Raw genomic sequence first — 22,780 nt, 5'->3', positions numbered from 1 at the left:
GCTCAGACAGGTGCTACTAAGTCAGATTAATTAGTGGCGTAGAGGTGGACTTTTTAAAGGCACAGTAACAGGTCTTTGAGAGCCAGAATATATGCTGTTTCTCAGGTGTTCAAATACTTATGTTCAGCAGTGCAAGACAAATAAATTCTTTAAAAATCATACAATGTGATTTCCAGAATTTTTTTTATTTATTTTTTATTCTGTCTAAGTGGGAATGCACCTACAATGTGAATTTCAGACCAATCCATGATTTATAAGTGGGAGAACTTGCAAAATCGCAGGGTGTTCAAATACTTCTGTTCCTCACTGTACAGTACATAATCCTAAAATGAAAAGCGACATAAAGATAGCCCAGGTAGCGAAAATAGTATGTAGTAGTATACGTGGGCATAATACATATGTATGGTGTTTGTGTGTGTATGTGTGTATGTGTGTATGTGTGTATGTATATATATATATATATATATATATATATATATATACACACACACACACACATACTCTCAAAATATCACTTCGTGTGTAGGGAAATAAGGGTGAAGAAGAGTTAGTAACAGAGAATATAATTTTGATATTATAAGCTATATCGAATACTCGTATGGTGCATTACAGAAAATGTCCAGAACAAGAAGAGTCATAGGGTAAAAGCATCATAGGTTGCAAAAATCAAAATCTCTATTTAGTCCTCGTGGAGGGAGGGTATTGAGTTCAAAAAATCCAGTATGCCTCCCGTTGTTTCAAGCGTGTGGTCCTGTTGCCTCCTCTTCTTATGGGAGCTATTTGTTCCAGCATTTGGACACCGAATATCGGACTTGTGTTTAGAGATGCGGTCTCGCACACTCTGTGTGGTCTTGCCCACGTATACGAGGCCGCACGGACAACTGATTAAGTAGACAACATAGGAGGAAGTACATGTGTGAAAACCTTTTGAGTGGTAAATTTTGCCTGAGTGAGGATGAGTAACTCTGTTGCCTTTGACATTTGTGCACAGTTGAGGCATGGATAGGTCCCCGTTTTTTTAGGTGCCAATGTTGTTTGCAGCTGATCGTGGACCCATTCACTTTAATGAGTCCGCGATCCGGCTGTTCCGCAAAAAGATAGGACATGTTCTGTCTTTTCGCGGAACGGAAGTACGGGACGAAACCCCACGGAAGCACTTGGTAGTACTTCCGTGGGGTTCCGTTCCGTGCTTCCATTCCGCATCTCTGGATTTGCGGACCCATTGAAGTTAATGGGTCCACATTCGTGATGCAGAATGCATATGAAACGGTGCCCGTGTATTGCAGATCCGCAAATGCGGTCCGCAATACGGCCACGGAGTACACACGTTCGTGTGAAAGAGGCCTCAGAGTGGGTTTGAAAGGGCGGATATCAGCCTGGCCAAATTTGAGAACTAGTGGATTTACCCGAATAACCTATTCCAAACACACGCTACAACATGGTACAGATATATCGATGACATATTTTACACATGTACTTCCTCCTATGTTGTCTACTTAATCAGACTTCAGGCTGTAATTGACTGCCATAGATTTGCAACCAAGTATTAAAAAGTGAAAGTTTGATTTATGATTATTATTCCGTCCCATTACTTTTGGTCCCTTAACAAGTGGGAGGCACATATGCAAACTGTTGTAATTCCTACACCGTTCACCTGATTTGGATGTAAATACCCTCAAATTAAAGCTGACAGTCTGCAGGTAAAGCACATCTTGTTCGTTTCATTTCAAATCCATTGTGGTGGTGATTAGAGCCAAAAATGTTAGAATTGTGTCAATGTCCCAATATTTATGGACCTGACTGTGTGTGTGTGTGTATATAGATAGATAGATAGATTTAGATAGATAGATTTAGATAGATAGATTTAGATAGATAGATAGATTTAGATAGATAGATAGATATAGATAGATTTATATATATAGATAGATTGATAGATAGATTTATATATAGATAGATTTATATATATAGATAGATTGATAGATTTATATATATACAGATACAGGGTGGGCCATTTATATGGATACACCTTAATAAAATGGGAATGGTTGGTGATATTAACTTACTGTTTGTGGCACATTAGTATATGTGAGGGGGGAAACTTTTCAAGATGGGTGGTGACCATGGCGGCCATTTTGAAGTCGGCCATTTTGAATCCAACTTTTGTTTTTTCAATAGGAAGAGGGTCATTTGACACATCAAACTTATTGGAAATTTCACAAGGAAAACAATGGTGTGCTTGGTTTTAACGTAACTTTATTCTTTCATGAGTTATTTACAAGTTTCTGACCACTTATAAAATGTGTTCAATGTGCTGCCCATTGTGTTGGATTGTCAATGCAACCCTCTTCTCCCACTCTTCACACACTGATAGCAACACCACAGGAGAAATGCTAGCACAAGCTTCCAGTATCCGTAGTTTCAGCTGCTGCACATCTCGTATTTTCACAGCATAGACGATTGCCTTCAGATGATACGAGATGTGCAGCACCTGAAACTACGGATACTGGAAGCCTGTGCTAGCATTTCTCCTGCCGTGTTGCTATCAGTGTGTGAAGAGTGGGAGAAGATGGTTGCATTGACAATCCAACACAATGGGCAGCACATTGAACACATTTTATAAGTGGTCAGAAACTTGTAAATAACTCATGAAAGAATAAAGTTACGTTAAAACCAAGCACACCATTGTTTTCCTTGTGAAATTTCCAATAAGTTTGATGTGTCAAATGACCCTCTTCCTATTGAAAAAACAAAAGTTGGATTCAAAATGGCCGACTTCAAAATGGCCGCCATGGTCACCACCCATCTTGAAAAGTTTCCCCCCTCACATATTAACTTCCTGCACATTAGTATATCACCAACCATTCCCATTTTATTAAGGTGTATCCATATAAATGGCCCACCCTGTGTATATATGTATATATATATATATAACTGCTCTCTCCTAGTTTAGATTTCTCTCTCTCCATAACTACCTCCCAGCGTCCCATATATTCCTTCCTAATAGAACTATCTTTACCCATGTACATAAAGCCTACACAGACACATTATTTACCTTAAGTACAGTAATCCTTTTCATAAGGATACAATATGCCTATAGAAGTGCTTATACAAAGCTATCTGATATAGGTGTATGACTGTGTATGGCGACATTATATTCATTCATTATATTTAATCTTAAGCGCAGGGTTATTATAAAGACCCAAACACATAGAGAAATCTCTCTACGAATGAACCTATTGAGTACGCATAGGTGTCTTTCTCCTATTATATCTACTCACGGATGGTCTACTTGAAATCCATAGGGATCTCCATTACGATGGTCTCGCGTCCACTACCCTGGGACATCCTAATAGATCTACTATTACCACTGTATTACTTCTCTGCAATAAATAACGTTTCTCTCTATATATGATCATGTTACTCCCTCCGCTATGGCATCATGTAACATCCTATATTATCTTTTGTTATTACATCCCATATGTCTTGACAAATATTTTCTTTTATGTTTTGTACTGAAGTCTATATCTATACCAGGCCGTGAACAAGGTACAGATTGGAATGAAACGTTGGCCAGTGACTAAATGTCTTTTTTTTTTCTGTATGGATTAAAAATGTTTACAAAATAAAATAAGACGTTCATAAAACAGAACTTGGAGTGCCGTGGTTTATTAATTTCTGAAGACTTATAGTACCACTGAGCACCACCTTCACCCTAGAGGTGTGCCGTTCAACTATTTCGGCCACCTGGACTTGACTGTGAGCTGTTCCCCCTCAGGTCTCAACCGAATGTGTTCTTTAGTTTTTCTGTTCAGCTCCATTTACAAGATTCAGAAGGCTAGTGGATTTTTAGAAAAGCCCAGAGAACCTTTCTAAGGCTTGTGGCCTTGTGTTAGTTTAGGTAGTCGCATAGTTATTAATAATCTCTCCCTATTTATTCCTTTTAAACAGCTGGAAGACAAGGCACGACAGGAGGCTGAGACCAGAGAACGGGAAGTCTGTCAACTACTAGAAGAGCAGCGGCAAGAGGACGAGGAGAGGTTTAAGCAGGAATTTCAGCGACACCAAGAGTGTGTAGCTCTCAAGAAAAAGAAGAAAGATCGATCTAATAAAGACGGTCACAGGGCAGATCGACCCATACATAGCACTCTCCTCTGTAAAGAAGCCGCCACAGTGCTACTTCCTAATGGGACCCTAGAGCAGGAAACCATATCTATTCCACCTCCCACAAGGCATTGTCACAAAACCGAGCTGGGTCCGTTTTTGGAGGCCATGAACGAGCTACCGAACCACACAAATGGCAGAGACTTGAAATCGTACACCCACAAAGAGGTGAAGGCAAAACAGCAGGAGCAGCTCTCCCTCCTCCTTGACTTGGTCCAGCAAAAAGAAAACCACGTAAAGCAGAAGCCCAAATCCCAAGTCACAAAACTCAGCCCGGAACAGGTTAAAAAATCTGAGGCCCCCAAGCTGTCTGAACCCCAACCCCAACCAAAACCCAAGAACCAAAGCGAAACCAAAGTCCGAACAGTGGAAGTCGTCCCTTTGGTTGAGCAGAAGAAGGAAGAGAAAAAGGCTGGTAATGGTAACAACAAGAAGCAGTTAAATTATGTAAAGGAGGAAAAGCCACCAGCACCTTGTGAAGCCACCATCATAGCGGAGCAGCAGCACAACAAGCCACTGATCACCGCCGATTCCCCCCAGCCAAAGGGGAAAAGCAAGAGGAATAAGAAAAAGAAAGGAGAAAAAGTGAATAATTCTATTGGTAAGAAGTTGCTAAAAAGATGGCAGTCCACATAGGTTTTGCTTTTTGGCAATGTTATTAGTCTCCTCCACTTTCCTGTAGCTAGAGTGATGATGTTGCTCTCCTGGACAACAGACTTGATGCGCTTTAAGACATGGCGATCATAGGCATCATACATTTGCTGGCTAGTCTTCAGACACTGGTACCTAAAGTCTTCTGTATACGTTAGATCCGAAGTTCTCTTTCACTGGTTATAAGAGGGACCGATACAGACAGTTGTCTTGCCAAACTTTTCACTGGATGTTAAAATGTACCTCTGATTACGTCGAGAAGTGATGGAAGTGCAGGAGCGTGTAGAATAGTCCTTTTTCTAAACTGCTCCCAAAAAGGAGCACAGACCGTCCGCAGTCTGTCCTGCAGGCTACTCTATGCACTAGAGCATCCCAGCGCTGTTTCCTAGGCTTCTGTATGCAGAACCACTGTAAGAACCTCCTTACATCTTACAGCAATGGCTCCCATACTGGAGATGAGCAGCCTGCGGCACGGACCGCAGCCAGGCCGACTCTGCTGTGCAGATCCTGCTTTGTAAACCTTTCTCTCTATAATTTAAAGCCACATTTTAGTAAGTTGACCCAAATTGTTAAATCCATTCACATCAAAAATACGTTTTAGAATATGCATATAGGTCCAATATCTGATCGTGGGGGTTTGACACCTGGCACCCCCGCTGATCAGCTGTTTGAAAAGTCTCCAGCCTCCTCACTGCATACATTGTATAGCAGCTGTGTTTAGGATTTCACCCCAGGACATCTGCTTGAATGGTACTGAGCTACGCATGGACCATGAACGTGACATCACCGGCTTAGGAAGAGGCCACAGCGCTCACCGGTGCGCCGCAGCCTTTTCGGACGATTGGCCCCCACTGATTTGATATTGATGAGCTATCCTGAAGATAGGTCATCAATATATGACCCCCTCGGAAAACCCAGTAATTAAAATGTCACTTTTCTATTGTCTTCCAGATGATGTTTTTCTTCCAAAAGACATTGATCTCGACAGTGTTGAAATGGATGAGACCGAAAGAGAAGTGGAATATTTTAAAAGGTAAGGAGAAGTTAGTCTGCAGGAAATAGTTCCTGTATGAGATTTGAGAGCAGATCTTGAGGACTGAGATCGTTGCTTATTTCATTCTTTTTGAAGGCAAGATCATGGGTTGTATGGTTCTTCATTAGAAGCAGCTGGAGGGGAAGCTCAGGCAAGTGCCGGGAGAACTTGCTCCATCAGTCGGACTTCCACTCGTGATATTGATGGCCTCTACTTATGATAGTTGATCAGACATGGATAAACCTTTACATTTGAGGGTTTATTGACAGCACCCATTGTTAAAGCGTTTTCCCAGTATTTTAAACTCTTCATGATCCCTGACATAATAGTACATCAGCGGGCAGGGGAGGTTTATGGAGCGGGATCATGAGCTGATCCTGCTCCATATGTGGCTGGTGCTGGCTGTGAATACAGCTGACACCCACCAGAATGACTGGTATTGGATATAGAGCTGATCCTGGTTATTAAACCACTCAGATGCCTTGGACAGTAGCAACCTTGGGCTTCCTCTGTTCTCCGATCGGAGCCCCCATGACAAAATTGAAGGATTCCAAATGGTTGCTTTGGCAGCCTGGGGCCTTGTGAAGGCTCCCAGGCCTACTGAAGCAAACTACCTATTAGGCCATGCCTACAACAGGGCTTGACACTTAACCAGTAAAAATCCCATCGACCTCAATAGTGTGCTATTGTAGTCTATGGAATAAGTGATCAGAAAATCGCATGTTAAAGTCCCCTAAGGGGACTAAAAAGGACACTAAAAAGAATAGAAAGAAAGGTTTTTAAAAAATATAGAAAAAAAACAAAATACTAAACATTGAAATAACCTCACTTTCCCAATGTTACATAATTGGTATTGCCGCGTCTGAACATGTCCAAACTACTAAAAATCCAAATATTTATAGCGTGCAGTGAATGCCATAACAAAATGAATATCACCTCGCCACCTTCAAAAATTTCATGAAAAGGGATCAAGAAGTTGTATGAATCCCAAAATGGTACCGGTGAAAACCGCTTGCCCTGAAAAAGCCCTCACACAGCTCTGTAGATGAAAAAAAAAAAATATAAAGTTATGGGGTATTAGAATATGGTAATGCAAAGACATTTTATTCAAAGGTGTGTTTTCTCGCCTATATTCCTTGGGGGACACAGGAAACCATGGGTATAGCTCTGCTCCCTAGGAGGCGTGACACTAAGTGAAAGCTGTAAGCCCCTCCTCCATCAGCTATACCCCTCAGCCTGGAGAAGAGACTGCCAGTTTTTGCTTAGTGTCCAAGGAGGCAAGACACCCCCTGCTTATGCAGGGTTGTTTTCCTATAATTTTTTATTTTTTGCGTTATTTGTTGTTTTAATTCGATTTTTTTCTACTTACAGGGACAACAGAGGCGCATTAGACCCCTCTGTTTCTCCCGGGGTTGAGTTGCGCCAGTGCCGGTAATACCGCACTGCCGCCTCCCCCACAGAAGACAAGGTGGACCAGGGCAGCCTCGCTCCCCTGCGTCCCGCCAGCTCAAGGGTCGCCCGCACGCCAAGTCCCTCCCCCGGCTTCCTGCCACTGCGGTGCCAGTAGCTGAAGGGGCGACCCTGCTGGATGGATTGAGGGCGAAGACAGCGATGGTGAGAGTGGCTGCTCCAGCCTCCCCTTCCTTCCCACTGCTGCTACATCGAGCCGCCCCCCCCCCCCCCCCCCCCCCCCCCCCCCCTTCCCCCATGGGCATATCTTACCGGCACCTTACCGGGTATCATTTGGGGGGGACTTTGTCAGGGCAAAAATTCACTTTATTAGCGGAAGGGCACGAACTCATGCCTTCAGGGACGGCTGTAGGCTGGGGGCCGTTTTTCCTTGGCACGAACAGGCGCCATAGCTGGCCGGCACTCATCCAAGCTTGGGGGTTAAAATCATTTTGCCGCGCGCGGCTTTGCGTCTCTTCAGCGCGGCGAGGGGTGGGCGGAGCTTCATAGCGCTCCGCTACTTCCGGTTTCGTCGGGCTCCACATCGCATACTGCGTGGAATCCTGCTACGTCCGATCCTGAAGCTGTTCATCCCCGTGCCGGCTGCCTCTCCTCCACAGCCTCCTTCAGTCTGCTTCCCTTGCTGCTGCCGCTTGCAGGGTCTGGTAGGACTGTTAACCCCCTCCGTGCCAGTACTGTTGTTGGGTGTAATCTCCGTTCCTTTAGCCCTGGGGTCTCCCATAAGGCAACATTTCCACCATGTCAGACCCTTCTGCAGCTGCCAAGCCTTGGTACCATGCCTGTACTGCTTGTAGGGAACCCTTTCCCCGGGGGCAGTCTGATCCGCACTGTCCTGCATGCCGAGCTCCACCGCAGCCTCAGTCGCCCGCTGTGTCGCTCCCTGCTTTCTCTGACCCGCCTGACTGGGCTAGATCCCTGTCCCAGGCCGTGGAAAGCCTCACTCATGTCGTGGGCCGCCTAATAGACAGGCCACCTACCCCGCAGGACGCTACTTTTACTGTCGCGCCCTCCGGGTCCACCGCTTCTGCCGCTGCAGCGGGTTCACTCCCTCTTAGTGACCCCTCCCGAGCTAGGCACTCTCAGAAGCGTCTTAGAGTAGAGCGAGCCTCCTCCTCGGATGCCTCCCTCTCCCCGCCACGCGTGCGCACCCAGACGAGCCTCTCCTCTCCAAAGGATTCGCTCTCTGAAGGTGAATTGGCGGTTTCAGATTTGGAAATGGACTCGGCCCTGCCGTCCAAGCTAGCCTCAGCGATGAGTCAACTCATCTCGGATATTCGTGACACCTTTAAGGTGCAGGATGACCCCCCTAGCTCTGACGCAGCTAGCGTCTCCTTTATCAGACCCAGGCAGGCCTCAAAAGTCTTTCCAATCCACTCTGATTTCTCCTCCGTGGTGTCTAAGGCTTGGGCTCGCCCGGACGCCCGTTTTGTCGTGTGCAATCGGACAACGCCACGGCCGTGGCGTACATAAACCACCAGGGGGGCACTCGCAGCGTTGCAGCAATGCGGGAGGTCACCAGCATTCTCCGTTGGGCGGAAGCCCACGTCCCGGCCCTATCTGCAATTTTTATTCCAGGGGTGGACAATTGGGCGGCGGACTTCCTCAGTCGCACCACCGTCGACCCCGGCGAGTGGTCTCTTCACCCGGAGGTGTTCGAGGCCATTTGCCTTCGTTGGGGCATACCGGACGTGGACCTCATGGCCTCAAAATTCAATCACAAGGTCCCCGCATATCTGTCCAGGGCCAGGGATCCGGGAGCCTGCGGAGCCGACGCCCTCGTTCTTCCTTGGCGAGGCTTCGCGCGCCCATACATATTCCCTCCCATCCCTCTCCTGCCCAAGGTCCTTCGGAAGATAGCGGCGGAAGGCGTCTCGGTGATTCTGGTCGCTCCGGACTGGCCCCGCCGGTCTTGGTATGCCGACCTCATGCTGCTCCTGGCAGACGCGCCCTGGCCGCTGCCCGCCAGGGAAGATCTTCTCTCTCAGGGACCGATCTTCCACCCGCGTTTAGGGTCCCTACGTTTGACGGCGTGGTTGTTGAGACCACCGTCCTGACGCGTAGGGGTTTTTCTGCGGACGTCGTCCGCACCATGATCCGCGCCCGAAAGCCGTCCTCTTCTAGGATCTATTATAGGACCTGGAGGACCTTTTTGGGGTTCTGTGCCGATCTGGGGATTCCTCCGCTCCGCTTTTCTCTCCCCACCGTTTTGTCCTTCCTGCAGAGCGGACTGGCCCAAGGGCTGGCCCTTAGTTCTTTGAAGGGTCAGGTGTCTGCGCTGTCCATTTTGTTTCAGCGCCCACTGGCCCCCCTTGGTCCGGTCAAGACCTTCCTTCAGGGTGTGGCTCACGCGGTTCCCCCGTACCGTCCTCCGGTACCGCCCTGGGACCTGAACCTGGTTCTCTCAGCGCTCCAGGCTTCCCCTTTCGAGCCCCTGCGGACGGTTTCCTTGCGACTTCTGTCCTGCAAGGTTATTTTCCTTGTAGCCGTCACCTCTCTTCGGAGGGTGTCCGAATTGGCTGCACTCTCCTGTCTGGAACCTTTCCTAGTGTTCCACCAGGACAAGGTGGTTCTTCGTCCGGTCCCTTCCTTCCTTCCTAAGGTGGTCTCCGCCTTTCATCTGAACGAGGACATCGTTCTCCCCTCTTTGTGTCCTTCCCCTTCCCACCCGCGGGAGAGGGAGCTTCATCGCCTGGACGTTGTCAGGGCGCTCAAGGTTTACCTGGAGGTAACCAGCTCTTTCAGGCGTACTGACTCGCTCTTTGTGGTTCCGGAGGGGTCGCGCAGAGGGATGGCGGCATCCAAAGTTGCTATCGCCCGTTTTGTCAAGATGGCTGTTACTGAGTCTTATCTCGCCAAGGGCAAGGTTCCGCCCCTTGGTGTTACCGCTCACTCCACTAGAGCGGTCGGGGCTTCCTGGGCTCAGAGGAATCGGGCTTCTACGGAGCAGATTTGCAAGGCGGCCACTTGGTCCTCCTTGCACACCTTCACCAAGTTCTACAGGGTGCATACTCATGCGTCGGCTGACGCTGCTTTAGGCCGTCTGGTGTTGCAGGCGGCAGTTGATTGATGCCTCTGGTGTTGGTCTAGTTTGTTCTGGTCCCTCCCTTCTGGGACTGCTCTGGAACGTCCCATGGTTTCCTGTGTCCCCCAAGGAATATGGGCGAGAAAAGGAGACTTTTGTATTACTTACCAGTAAAGTCTCTTTCTCGCTCTTCCTTGGGGGACACAGCACCCGCCCTTCATTTGGGTTACAGTTGTGGTTCCGGCTTGGTTGCCCCCGTTGGGGCTCGACAGTTCTTTTTTCCGGTTGGTGGTTATCTTTCACTACTTGGACACGCAACTGGCAGTCTCTTCTCCAGGCTGAGGGGTATAGCTGATGGAGGAGGGGCTTACAGCTTTCACTTAGTGTCACGCCTCCTAGGGAGCAGAGCTATACCCATGGTTTCCTGTGTCCCCCAAGGAAGAGCGAGAAAGAGACTTTACTGGTAAGTAATACAAAAGTCTCCTTTTTTTTTTTTTTTTTTTTTTTTTTGTAAGACGTAATAAAAACTATTTAAATATGGTATCTCCATAATAATACCGACTTGCAGAATTAAGTCATCATGTAATTTAAAGAGCACGGTGAACGCATAAAAACAAACTCCAAAAATCAAATGTAGAATTGCATTTATTTAATTTTTTTCATTCACTTTTTTAATACATGATATGGTAAATGGGGCCCCTAGAAAATGTGTTCTGCATAAGACAAGCCCTTATCAGGCTGAGTATAAAGAAAAGTAAAAAAAAGTTATGGCTCTTGGAAAACGGGTGCGGAAAGAAAAAGAAAATTGGCTTTGTCCTTTTAAAAGGTTAATATCTATCTAAAGGACAGGCCATGGACATTTACGTTTGGAAAGAACCTTACATTTTCTGAAATCTTATTCTTAGAGGCAGATCTAGATCTGTTTGGACACGGACTCCCTACATTTAGAAAGCTGGTAACTCCTGTAGATCCTCTTATGTATGTTATGAGTCAGTTGTTGACTTTAAAGGGCTTCTCCGGAAATTAAGAAAATGAAAATAAATATTACTTTATTATTATACATATATTCACAAATACCTTTCATTAGTTATAATGGCTTGTATTGTCTAGGGAGCAATTGGGGAAAAGAAAAGGGCCGCCGTCCTATTAATACACACAATACCTGTCCTAATCACACAGCAGGACAAGTTACTTCACAACACTGAGGTAAAGAGCTGCCTCATCCTCCTCTGTTCTGTCAGGGATTATGTTCCTGAATATAGATGATATGATCTTCAGCTGATGAATAGGAATAGAGTTCATGAGGAGACATGAAGTATAGAGGGGACACACAGGAAAGACTGCGTTAATGGAGACTGCATATAAGTGCTGCTGCTCATCAGCCACATCCACATCCACACCTCCGCTCTGTTCTTCATGTCTCTTAATGAACTCCATTCCTACAGAGATTCATCTGAAGACCTTATCAGCTGTATTTAGGATTGTAATCCCTAACAAAGGAGAGGAGGATGAAGCAGCTCTTTACCTCAGTGTTGTGAAGTAACTTGTCCTGTGATTAGGACGTGTTGTGTGTGTACTAATAGGACAGCGGCCATTCGATTTCCCCTGATGATTGCTCCCCAGACAAAACAAGCCGTTATAACTAATGAAAGGTATTTGGTTATATAATTATAATAAAGTAATTAAGTATTTTCTTAATTCCCGTAGAACCTTTTTAAATTCAGTCTGAGATTGGGTTCTTGCATGGAGTCTAAGATGTGGTCAAAACCAAGCTGACAGTCATTTTTGAAATTTTCAACTAAAAGCATTTTTATTTAAAGGAGATGTCCAGAATTAGAAATAAAAATGGCTGCTTTCTTTCAAAAACAGTGACAACTACAGGTTGTTCCTGGTATTACAGCTAAGCCCATTTCACTTCAATGGTACCTGGCTGTAATACTAGACGCAACCCATGTGTGGCTTTGTTCTTGTAACAAAGCAGCCTTTTTTTTTTTTGTACTTCTGGACAACCCCTTTAAGAGTTGTGCAAGTAACCTGCTATTTAGCTGTAAAACCACACGACCATTAACCACCTCCGGACCGCCTAACGCAGGATCGCGTTCCGGAGGTGGCAGCGCTGCGCACAGTCACGCATATATGCGTCATCTCGCGAGGGCCGAGATTTCCTGTGAACGCGCGCACACAGGCGCGCGCGCTCACAGGAACGGAAGGTAAGAGAGTTGATCTCCAGCCTGCCAGCGGCGATCGTTCGCTGGCAGGCTGGAGATGTGTTTTTTTTAACCCCTAACAGGTATATTAGACGCTGTTTTGATAACAGCGTCTAATATACCTGCTACCTGGTCCTCTGGTGGTCCCCTTTGTTTGGATCGACCACCAGAGGACACTGGTAGGTAGCTCAGTAAAGTAGCACCACTACACTACACTACACCCCCCCCCCCCCCGTCACTTATTAACCCCTTATTAGCCCCTGATCACCCCTGATCACCCCATATAGACTCCCTGATCACCCCACTGTCATTGATTACCCCCCTGTCATTGATCAACCCCCTGTAAAGCTCCATTCAGACGTCCGCATGATTTTTACGTATCCACTGATAGATGGATCGGATCCGCAAAATGCATCCGGACGTCTGAATGAAGCCTTACAGGGGCGTGATCAATGACTGTGGTGATCACCCCATATAGACTCCCTGATCACCCCCCTGTAAAGCTCCATTCAGATGTCTGCATGATTTTTACGGATGCACTGATAGATGGATCCGATCCGCAAAACGCATCCGGACGTCTGAATGAAGCCTTACAGGGGCATGATCAATGACTGTGGTGATCACCCCATATAGACTCCCTGATCACCCCCCTGTAAAGCTCCATTCAGATGTCCGCATGATTTTTACGGATGCACTGATAGATGGATCCGATCTGCAAAACGCATCCGGACGTCTGAATGAAGCCTTACAGGGGCATGATCAATGACTGTGGTGATCACCCCATATAGACTCCCTGATCACCCCCCTGTAAAGCTCCATTCAGATGTCCGCATGATTTTTACGGATGCACTGATAGATGGATCGGATCCGCAAAACGCATCCGGACGTCTGAATGAAGCCTTACAGGGGCATGATCAATGACTGTGGTGATCACCCCCCTGTCATTGATTACCCCCCTTTAAAGCTCCATTCAGATGTCCGCATGATTTTTACGGATGCACTGATAGATGGATCGGATCCGCAAAACGCATCCGGACGTCTGAATGAAGCCTTACAGGGGCATGATCAATGACTGTGGTGATCACCCCATATAGACTCCCTGATCACCCCCCTGTAAAGCTCCATTCAGATGTCCGCATGATTTTTACGGATGCACTGATAGATGGATCGGATCCGCAAAACGCATCCGGACGTCTGAATGAAGCCTTACAGGGGCATGATCAATGACTGTGGTGATCACCCCATATAGACTCCCTGATCACCCCCCTGTCATTGATCACCCCCCCCTGTCATTGATCACCCCCCCCTGTCATTGATCACCCCCCCCTGTCATTGATCACCACCCCTGTCATTGATCACCCCCCTGTCATTGATCACCCCTCTGTAAGGCTCCATTCAGACATTTTTTTGGCCCAAGTTAGCGGAATTTTTTTTTTTTTTTCTTACAAAGTCTCATATTCCACTAACTTGTGTCAAAAAATTAAATCTCACATGAACTCACCATACCCCTCACGGAATCCAAATGCGTAAATTTTTTTAGACATTTATATTCCAGACTTCTTCTCACGCTTTAGGGCCCCTAGAATGCCAGGGCAGTATAAATACCCCACATGTGACCCCATTTCGGAAAGAAGACACCCCCAGGTATTCCGTGAGGGGCATATTGAGTCCATGAAAGATTGAAATTTTTGTCCCAAGTTAGCGGACGGGAGACTTTGTGAGAAAAAAATTTAAAATATCAATTTCCGCTAACTTGTGCCAAAAAAAAATAATTTCTATGAACTCGCCATGCCCCTCATTGAATACCTTGGGGTGTCTTATTTCCAAAATGGGGTCACATGTGGGGTATTTATACTGCCCTGGCATTCTAGGGGCCCCAAAGCGTGAGAAGAAGTCTGGTATCCAAATGTCTAAAAATGCCCTCCTAAAAGGAATTTGGGCCCCTTTGCGCATCTAGGCTGCAAAAAAGTGTCACACATCTGGTATCGCCGTACTCAGGAGAAGTTGGGGAATGTGTTTTGGGGTGTCATTTTACATATACCCATGCTGGGTGAGAGAAATATCTTGGTCAAATGCCAACTTTGTATAAAAAAATGGGAAAAGTTGTCTTTTGCCAAGATATTTCTCTCACCCAGCATGGGTATATGTAAAATGACACCCCAAAACACATTCCCCAACTTCTCCCGAGTACGGAGATACCAGATGTGTGACACTTTTTTGCAGCCTAGGTGGGCAAAGGGGCCCATATTCCAAAGAGCACCTTTAGGATTTCACAGGTCATTTACCTACTTACCACACATTAGGGCCCCTGGAAAATGCCAGGGCAGTATAACTACCCCACAAGTGACCCCATTTTGGAAAGAAGACACTCCAAGGTATTCCGTGAGGGGCATGGCGAGTTCCTAGAATTTTTTATTTTTTGTCACAAGTTAGCGGAAAATGATGATTTTTTTTTTTTTTTTCATACAAAGTCTCATATTCCACTAACTTGTGACAAAAAATAAAAACTTCCATGAACTCACTATGCCCATCAGCGAATACCTTGGGGTCTCTTCTTTCCAAAATGGGGTCACTTGTGGGGTAGTTATACTGCCCTGGCATTCTAGGGGCCCAAATGTGTGGTAAGGAGTTTGAAATCAAATTCTGTAAAAAATGACCTGTGAAATCCGAAAGGTGCTCTTTGGAATATGGGCCCCTTTGCCCACCTAGGCTGCAAAAAGTGTCACACATCTGGTATCTCCGTACTCAGGAGAAGTTGGGGAATGTGTTTTGGGGTGTCTTTTTACATATACCCATGCTGGGTGAGAGAAATATCTTGGCAAAAGACAACTTTTCCCATTTTTTTATACAAAGTTGGCATTTGACCAAGATATTTATCTCACCCAGCATGGGTATATGTAAAAAGACACCCCAAAACACATTCCCCACCTTCTCCTGAGTACGGAGATACCAGATGTGTGACACTTTTTTGCAGCCTAGGTGGGCAAAGGGGCCCATATTCCAAAGAGCACCTTTCGGATTTCACAGGTCATTTTTTACAGAATTTGATTTCAAACTCCTTACTACACATTTGGGCCCCTAGAATGCCAGGGCAGTATAACTACCCCACAAGTGACCCCATTTTGGAAAGAAGAGACCCCAAGGTATTTCGTGATGGGCATAGTGAGTTCATAGAAGTTTTTATTTTTTGTCACAAGTTAGTGGAATATGAGACTTTGTAAGAAAAAAAATAAAAAAGAAAAAAATCATCATTTTCCGCTAACTTGTGACAAAAAATAAAAAGTTCTATGAACTCACTATGCCCATCAGCGAATACCTTAGGGTGTGTACTTTCCGAAATGGGGTCATTTGTGGGGTGTTTGTACTGTCTGGCCATTGTAGAACCTCAGGAAACATGACAGGTGCTCAGAAAGTCAGAGCTGCTTCAAAAAGCGGAAATTCACATTTTTGTACCATAGTTTGTAAACGCTATAACTTTTACCCAAACCATTTTTTTTTTATCAAAGACATGTAGAACTATAAATTTAGAGCAAAATTTCTATATGGATCTCGTTTTTTTTGCAAAATTTTACAACTGAAAGTGAAAAATGTCATTTTTTTGCAAAAAAATCGTTAAATTTCGATTAATAACAAAAAAAGTAAAAATGTCAGCAGCAATGAAATACCACCAAATGAAAGCTCTATTAGTGAGAAGAAAAGGAGGTAAAATTCATTTGGGTGGTAAGTTGTATGACCGAGCAATAAACGGTGAAAGTAGTGTAGGTCAGAAGTGTAAAAAGTGGCCTGGTCTTTCAGGGTGTTTAACCACCTCAGCCCCCAGTGCTTAAACACCCTGAAAGACCAGGCCACTTTTTACACTTCTGACCTACACTACTTTCACCGTTTATTGCTCGGTCATACAACTTACCACCCAAATGAATTTTACCTCCTTTTCTTCTCACTAATAGAGCTTTCATTTGGTGGTATTTCATTGCTGCTGACATTTTTACTTTTTTTGTTATTAATCGAAATTTAACGATTTTTTTGCAAAAAAATGACATTTTTCACTTTCAGTTGTAAAATTTTGCAAAAAAAACGACATCCATATAGAAATTTTGCTCTAAATTTATAGTTCTACATGTCTTTGATAAAAAAAAAATGTTTGGGTAAAAAAAAAATGGTTTGGGTAAAAGTTATAGCGTTTACAAACTATGGTACAAAAATGTGAATTTCCGCTTTTTGAAGCAGCTCTGACTTTCTGAGCACCTGTCATGTTTCCTGAGGTTCTACAATGCCCAGACAGTACAAACACCCCACAAATGACCCCATTTCTGAAAGTACACACCCTAAGGTATTCGCTGATGGGCATAGTGAGTTCATAGAACTTTTTATTTTTTGTCACAAGTTAGCGGAAAATGATGATTTTTTTTTTTTTTTTTTCCTTACAAAGTCTCATATTCCACTAACTTGTGACAAAAAATAAAAACTTCTATGAACTCACTATGCCCATCAGCGAATACCTTGGGGTCTCTTCTTTCCAAAATGGGGTCACTTGTGGGGTAGTTATACTGCCCTGGCATTCTAGGGGCCCAAATGTGTGGTAAGGAGTTTGAAATCAAATTCTGTAAAAAATGACCTGTGAAATCCGAAAGGTGCTCTTTGGAATATGGGCCCCTTTGCCCACCTAGGCTGCAAAAAAGTGTCACACATCTGGTATCTCCGTACTCAGGAGAAGGTGGGGAATGTGTTTTGGGGTGTCATTTTATATATACCCATGCTGGGTGAGAGAAATATCTTGGCAAAAGACAACTTTTCCCATTTTTTTATACAAAGTTGTCATTTGACCAAGATATTTATCTCACCCAGCATGGGTATATGTAAAAAGACACCCCAAAACACATTCCTCAACTTCTCCTGAGTACGGGGATACCAGATGTGTGACACTTTTTTGCAGCCTAGGTGGGCAAAGGGGCCCATATTCCAAAGAGCACCTTTCGGATTTCACTCCTCATTTTTTCCTGAATTTGATTTCAAACTCCTTACCACACATTTGGGCCCCTAGAATACCAGGGCAGTATAACTACCCCACAAGTGACCCCATTTTGGAAAGAAGACACCCCAAGGTATTCCGTGAGGGGCATGGCGAGTTCCTAGAATTTTTTATTTTTTGTCACAAGTTAGTGGAAAATGATGATTTTTTTTTTTTTTTTTTTTCATACAAAGTCTCATATTCCACAAACTTGTGACAAAAAATAAAAACTTCCATGAACTCACTATGCCCATCAGCGAATACCTTGGGGTCTCTTCTTTCCAAAATGGGGTCACTTGTGTGGTAGTTATACTGCCCTGGCATTCTAGGGGCCCAAATGTGTGGTAAGTAGGTAAATGACCTGTGAAATCCGAAAGGTGCTCTTTGGAATGTGGGCCCCTTTGCCCACCTAGGCTGCAAAAAAGTGTCACACATCTGGTATCCCCGTATTCAGGAGAAGTTGAGGAATGTGTTTTGGGGTGTCTTTTTACATATACCCATGCTGGGTGAGATAAATATCTTGGTCAAATGCCAACTTTGTATAAAAAAATGGGAAAAGTTGTCTTTTGCCAAGATATTTCTCTCACCCAGCATGGGTATATGTAAAATGACACCCCAAAACACATTCCCCAACTTCTCCCGATTACGGAGATACCAGATGTGTGACACTTTTTTGCAGCCGAGGTGGGCAAAGGGGCCCATATTCAAAAGAGCACCTTTCGGATTTCACAGGTCATTTTTTACAGAATTTGATTTCAAACTCCTTACCACACATTTGGGCCCCTAGAATGCCAGGGCAGTATAACTACCCCACAAGTGACCCCATTTTGGAAAGAAGAGACCCCAAGGTATTCGCTGATGGGCAAAGTGAGTTCATGGAAGTTTTTATTTTTTGTCACAAGTTAGTGGAATATGAGACTTTGTATGAAAAAAAAAAAAAAAAAAAAAATAAGCATTTTCCACTAACTTGTGACAAAAAATAAAAAATTCTAGGAACTCGCCATGCCCCTCACAGAATACCTTGGGGTGTCTTCTTTCCAAAATGGGGTCACTTGTGGGGTAGTTATACTGCCCTGGCATTTTCCAGGGGCCCTAATGTGTGGTAAGTAGGTAAATGACCTGTGAAATCCTAAAGGTGCTCTTTGGAATATGGGCCCCTTTGCCCACCTAGGCTGCAAAAAAGTGTCACACATGTGGTATCGCCGTATTCAGGAGAAGTTGGGGAATGTGTTTTGGGGTGTCATTTTACATATACCCATGCTGGGTGAGAGAAATATCTTGGCAAAAGACAACTTTTCCCATTTTTTTATACAAAGTTGGCATTTGACCAAGATATTTCTCTCACCCAGCATGGGTATATGTAAAATGACACCCCAAAACACATTCCCCAACTTCTCCTGAGTACGGCGATACCAGATGTGTGACACTTTTTTGCAGCCTAGATGCGCAAAGGTGCCCAAATTCCTTTTAGGAGGGCATTTTTAGACATTTGGATACCAGACTTCTTCTCACGCTTTGGGGCCCCTAGAATGCCAGGGCAGTATAAATACCCCACATGTGACCCCATTTTGGAAAGAAGACACCCCAAGGTATTCAATGAGGGGCATGGCGAGTTCATAGAAATTTTTTTTTTTTGGCACAAGTTAGCGGAAATTGATATTTTTAATTTTTTTCTCACAAAGTCTCCCGTTCCGCTAACTTGGGACAAAAATTTCAATCTTTCATGGACTCAATATGCCCCTCACGGAATACCTGGGGGTGTCTTCTTTCCGAAATGGGGTCACATGTGGGGTATTTATACTGCCCTGGCATTCTAGGGGCCCTAAAGCGTGAGAAGAAGTCTGGAATATAAATGTCTAAAAAATTTTACGCATTTGGATTCCGTGAGGGGTATGGTGAGTTCATGTGAGATTTTATTTTTTGACACAAGTTAGTGGAATATGAGACTTTGTAAGAAAAAAAAAAAAAAATTCTGCTAACTTGGGCCAAAAAAATATCTGAATGGAGCCTTACAGAGGGGTGCTAAATGACAGGGGGGTGCTAAATGACAGGGGGGTGATAAATGACAGGGGGGTGATAAATGACAGGGGGGTGATCAATGACAGGGGGGTGATCAATGACAGGGGGGTGATCAATGACAGGGGGGTGATCAATGACAGGGGGGTGATCAATGACAGGGGGGTGATCAATGACAGGGGGGTGATCAATGACAGGGGGGTGATCAGGGAGTCTATATGGGGTGATAACCACAGTCATTGATCACGCCCGTGTAAGGCTTCATTCAGACGTCCGGATGCGTTTTGCGGATCGGATCCATCTATCAGTGCATCCGTAAAAATCATGCGGACATCTGAATGGAGCTTTACAGGGGGGTAATCAATGACAGGTGGGTGATCACCACAGTCATTGATCATGCCCCTGTAAGGCTTCATTCAGACGACCGGATGCGTTTTGCGGATCCGATCCATGTATCAGTGCATCCGTAAAAATCATGCGGACATCTGAATGGAGCTTTACAGGGGGGTGATCAGGGAGTCTATATGGGGTGATAACCACAGTCATTGATCATGCCCCTGTAAGGCTTCATTCAGACGTCCGGATGCGTTTTGCGGATCCGATCCATCTATCAGTGCATCCGTAAAAATCATGCGGACATCTGAATGGAGCTTTACAGGGGGGTAATCAATGACAGGGGGGTGATCAGGGAGTCTATATGGGGTGATCACCACAGTCATTGATCATGCCCCTGTAAGGCTTCATTCAGACGTCCGGATGCGTTTTGCGGATCCGATCCATCTATCAGTGCATCCGTAAAAATCATGCGGACATCTGAATGGAGCTTTACAGGGGGGTAATCAATGACAGGGGGGTGATCACCACAGTCATTGATCATGCCCCTGTAAGGCTTCATTCAGACGACCGGATGCGTTTTGCGGATCCGATCCATGTATCAGTGCATCCGTAAAAATCATGCGGACATCTGAATGGAGCTTTACAGGGGGGTAATCAATGACAGGGGGGTAATCAATGACAGGGGGGTGATCAGGGAGTCTATATGGGGTGATCACCACAGTCATTGATCATGCCCCTGTAAGGCTTCATTCAGACGTCCGGATGCGTTTTGCGGATCCGATCCATCTATCAGTGGATCCGTAAAAATCATGCGGACGTCTGAATGGAGCTTTACAGGGGGTTGATCAATGACAGGGGGGTAATCAATGACAGGGGGGTGATCAGGGAGTCTATATGGGGTGATCAGGGGTGATTAGGGGTGATCAGGGGCTAATAAGGGGTTAATAAGTGATGGGGGGGGGGTGTAGTGTAGTGTAGTGGTGCTTGGTGCTACTTTACTGAGCTACCTGTGTCCTCTGGTGGTCGATCCAAACAAAGGGGACCACCAGAGGACCAGGTAGCAGGTATATTAGACGCTGTTATCAAAACAGCGTCTAATATACCTGTTAGGGGTTAAAAAAAACACATCTCCAGCCTGCCAGCGAACGATCGCCGCTGGCAGGCTGGAGATCAACTCTCTTACCTTCCGTTCCTGTGAGCGCGCGCGCCTGTGTGCGCGCGTTCACAGGAAATCTCGCGTCTCGCGAGATGACGCGTATATGCGTGACTGTGCGCAGCGCTGCCACCTCCGGAACGCGATCCTGCGTTAGGCGGTCCGGAGGTGGTTAAGCACTGGGGGCTGAAGTGGTTAACAATGTGCAGGTTGGGCTGAATTTGCCTACGTTTGCGGCATTTTACTCGGCTGTATTTGCTAGCCTGGAGAAGCTATGTATTCTACAATACTGGGGATTAACCAATTATTATACAGGCTGATCTTGCAGTCTGGGAAAGCTGGGTAAAAATCTTTGAGGTGATGATGGGGGACAAATTTGTTTTATACAATACACACCATGCTGCCCCAATACATTATACGAATCCATCATGTGGTGCCAGAGCAACAAAATTATCCATACTTAAACCCAGCTCCCTCCTCTTAAAATCCCTGCATCAGAGAGGGAGGAGGGAGAAGACCTGGCTGCAGCCGGAGAGAACGATGCACTGCTTTTCTATTGTGTTTTCATGGTCTGCAATTGTGAAATGTAACGAAACAAGAGCAAATAACATGAGATTGTTTTGTTGGCTGTTCTTTTTTTCTGTGTTTACTGGCCCTTTAAGGTTTCTGAAGTTTAGTGCATTCATGTGTCACGCTTTGTGTTTTTGCAGGTTTTGCTTAGACTCTGCCCGGCAGACAAGACAGAGGCTGTCAATCAATTGGTCTAACTTTAGCCTGAAGAAGACTACCTATGCTGCACACTGACTGTGGAACTGTTCATGGGGAAAGGGGGTCACCCTGCAGGAACCGATGCCACTGGTGTATGCCCTGCTGTTCTGACCGCTTTATCAGGCCCCGAGCCAGTGCTGCCTTGCCTTGTCCCCAGTGCTGTGTGGATCTGCACTGAACCCCCTCAGCCCCGACCATTCTTGCTGATCTGAAAACGAATATGCCACTTTCTACCTGAATTTGTTAGCTTGTGTGCTCGTAGTCTGTGAGTTGAGACGTTGGTTGTAGCAATACGCTCTCTTCTAAACTGCCTTGGCGTCGGACTTGATACTGGTTCCTCGGGTTGAGTTGAAGCATACCTAGCTGTCATCCACGATGGCTCATGTCACTTCTGCAGTACGCTGTGTTTTATCCACATGGAAAACAAAAGGAATGGACTTTATACTGCTCATGTAATCATCACTGCTCCGATCTCATGGGGAAATTCTCGTAAACGGACAAGCGTTTGTCAGCTCACATACAATCTACTGTTGGAAAGTGTACAAGATACGCTTATTTGTGTTTTTGGATTTTTTTTTTCCCTCCCAACTCGTAGCCGGCTTGTGTAAGAATGCTTGCAGAATGAGGATGTGAACAGGAGAAGAAAAACAAAAAAGAAAAAAAAAATACTCACACTATCGATCTGTTATAGAGTGTATAATTGTATTAACACTGACGCCCAAGTGGCTACTTTAACATATTGTTAAGTAATATTAAAATCATATCTTTCTTTTTGAAAGATGGAATACATTAGTATGGCAGAAGGATGGCCTGTTCCTGTGTCCTTTCTTTCTAGGTTCACCAGTGTTCACTTATTTTTAAGAAGCTACCTGGATTGACAGCTGGGATGCCATCTGGTTGTCAGTTTAAGAGCTCATGCACACGACCGTCCAAAAAATGCGGATTGGATGCGGAC

The 22,780-nt window shown here is 45.1% G+C and overlaps 1 protein-coding gene across 4 annotated transcripts in view; it reads left to right on the top strand.

Moving 5' to 3' along the window:
* Nucleotides 1-22,480, top strand: part of FAM193A (family with sequence similarity 193 member A) — a 120,353-nt gene extending 97,873 nt beyond the window's left edge. For all 4 annotated transcript variants that reach the window (XM_040419202.1, XM_040419201.1, XM_040419200.1 and 1 more), the window contains 3 exons: nucleotides 3,949-4,762; nucleotides 5,764-5,845; nucleotides 21,768-22,480. In XM_040419202.1, coding sequence (XP_040275136.1) covers nucleotides 3,949-4,762; nucleotides 5,764-5,845; nucleotides 21,768-21,861 — 990 coding nt within the window. In that variant the 3' untranslated portion in view covers nucleotides 21,862-22,480. The remainder of the gene's footprint in view (nucleotides 1-3,948; nucleotides 4,763-5,763; nucleotides 5,846-21,767) is intronic.
* Nucleotides 22,481-22,780: the final 300 nt, after the last annotated feature.

This window comes from Bufo bufo, chromosome 2 (assembly GCF_905171765.1).
Source record: "Bufo bufo chromosome 2, aBufBuf1.1, whole genome shotgun sequence".
Classification (NCBI taxonomy): Eukaryota; Metazoa; Chordata; class Amphibia; order Anura; family Bufonidae; genus Bufo; species Bufo bufo.
This window is presented reverse-complemented; position numbering and strand designations above follow the sequence as displayed.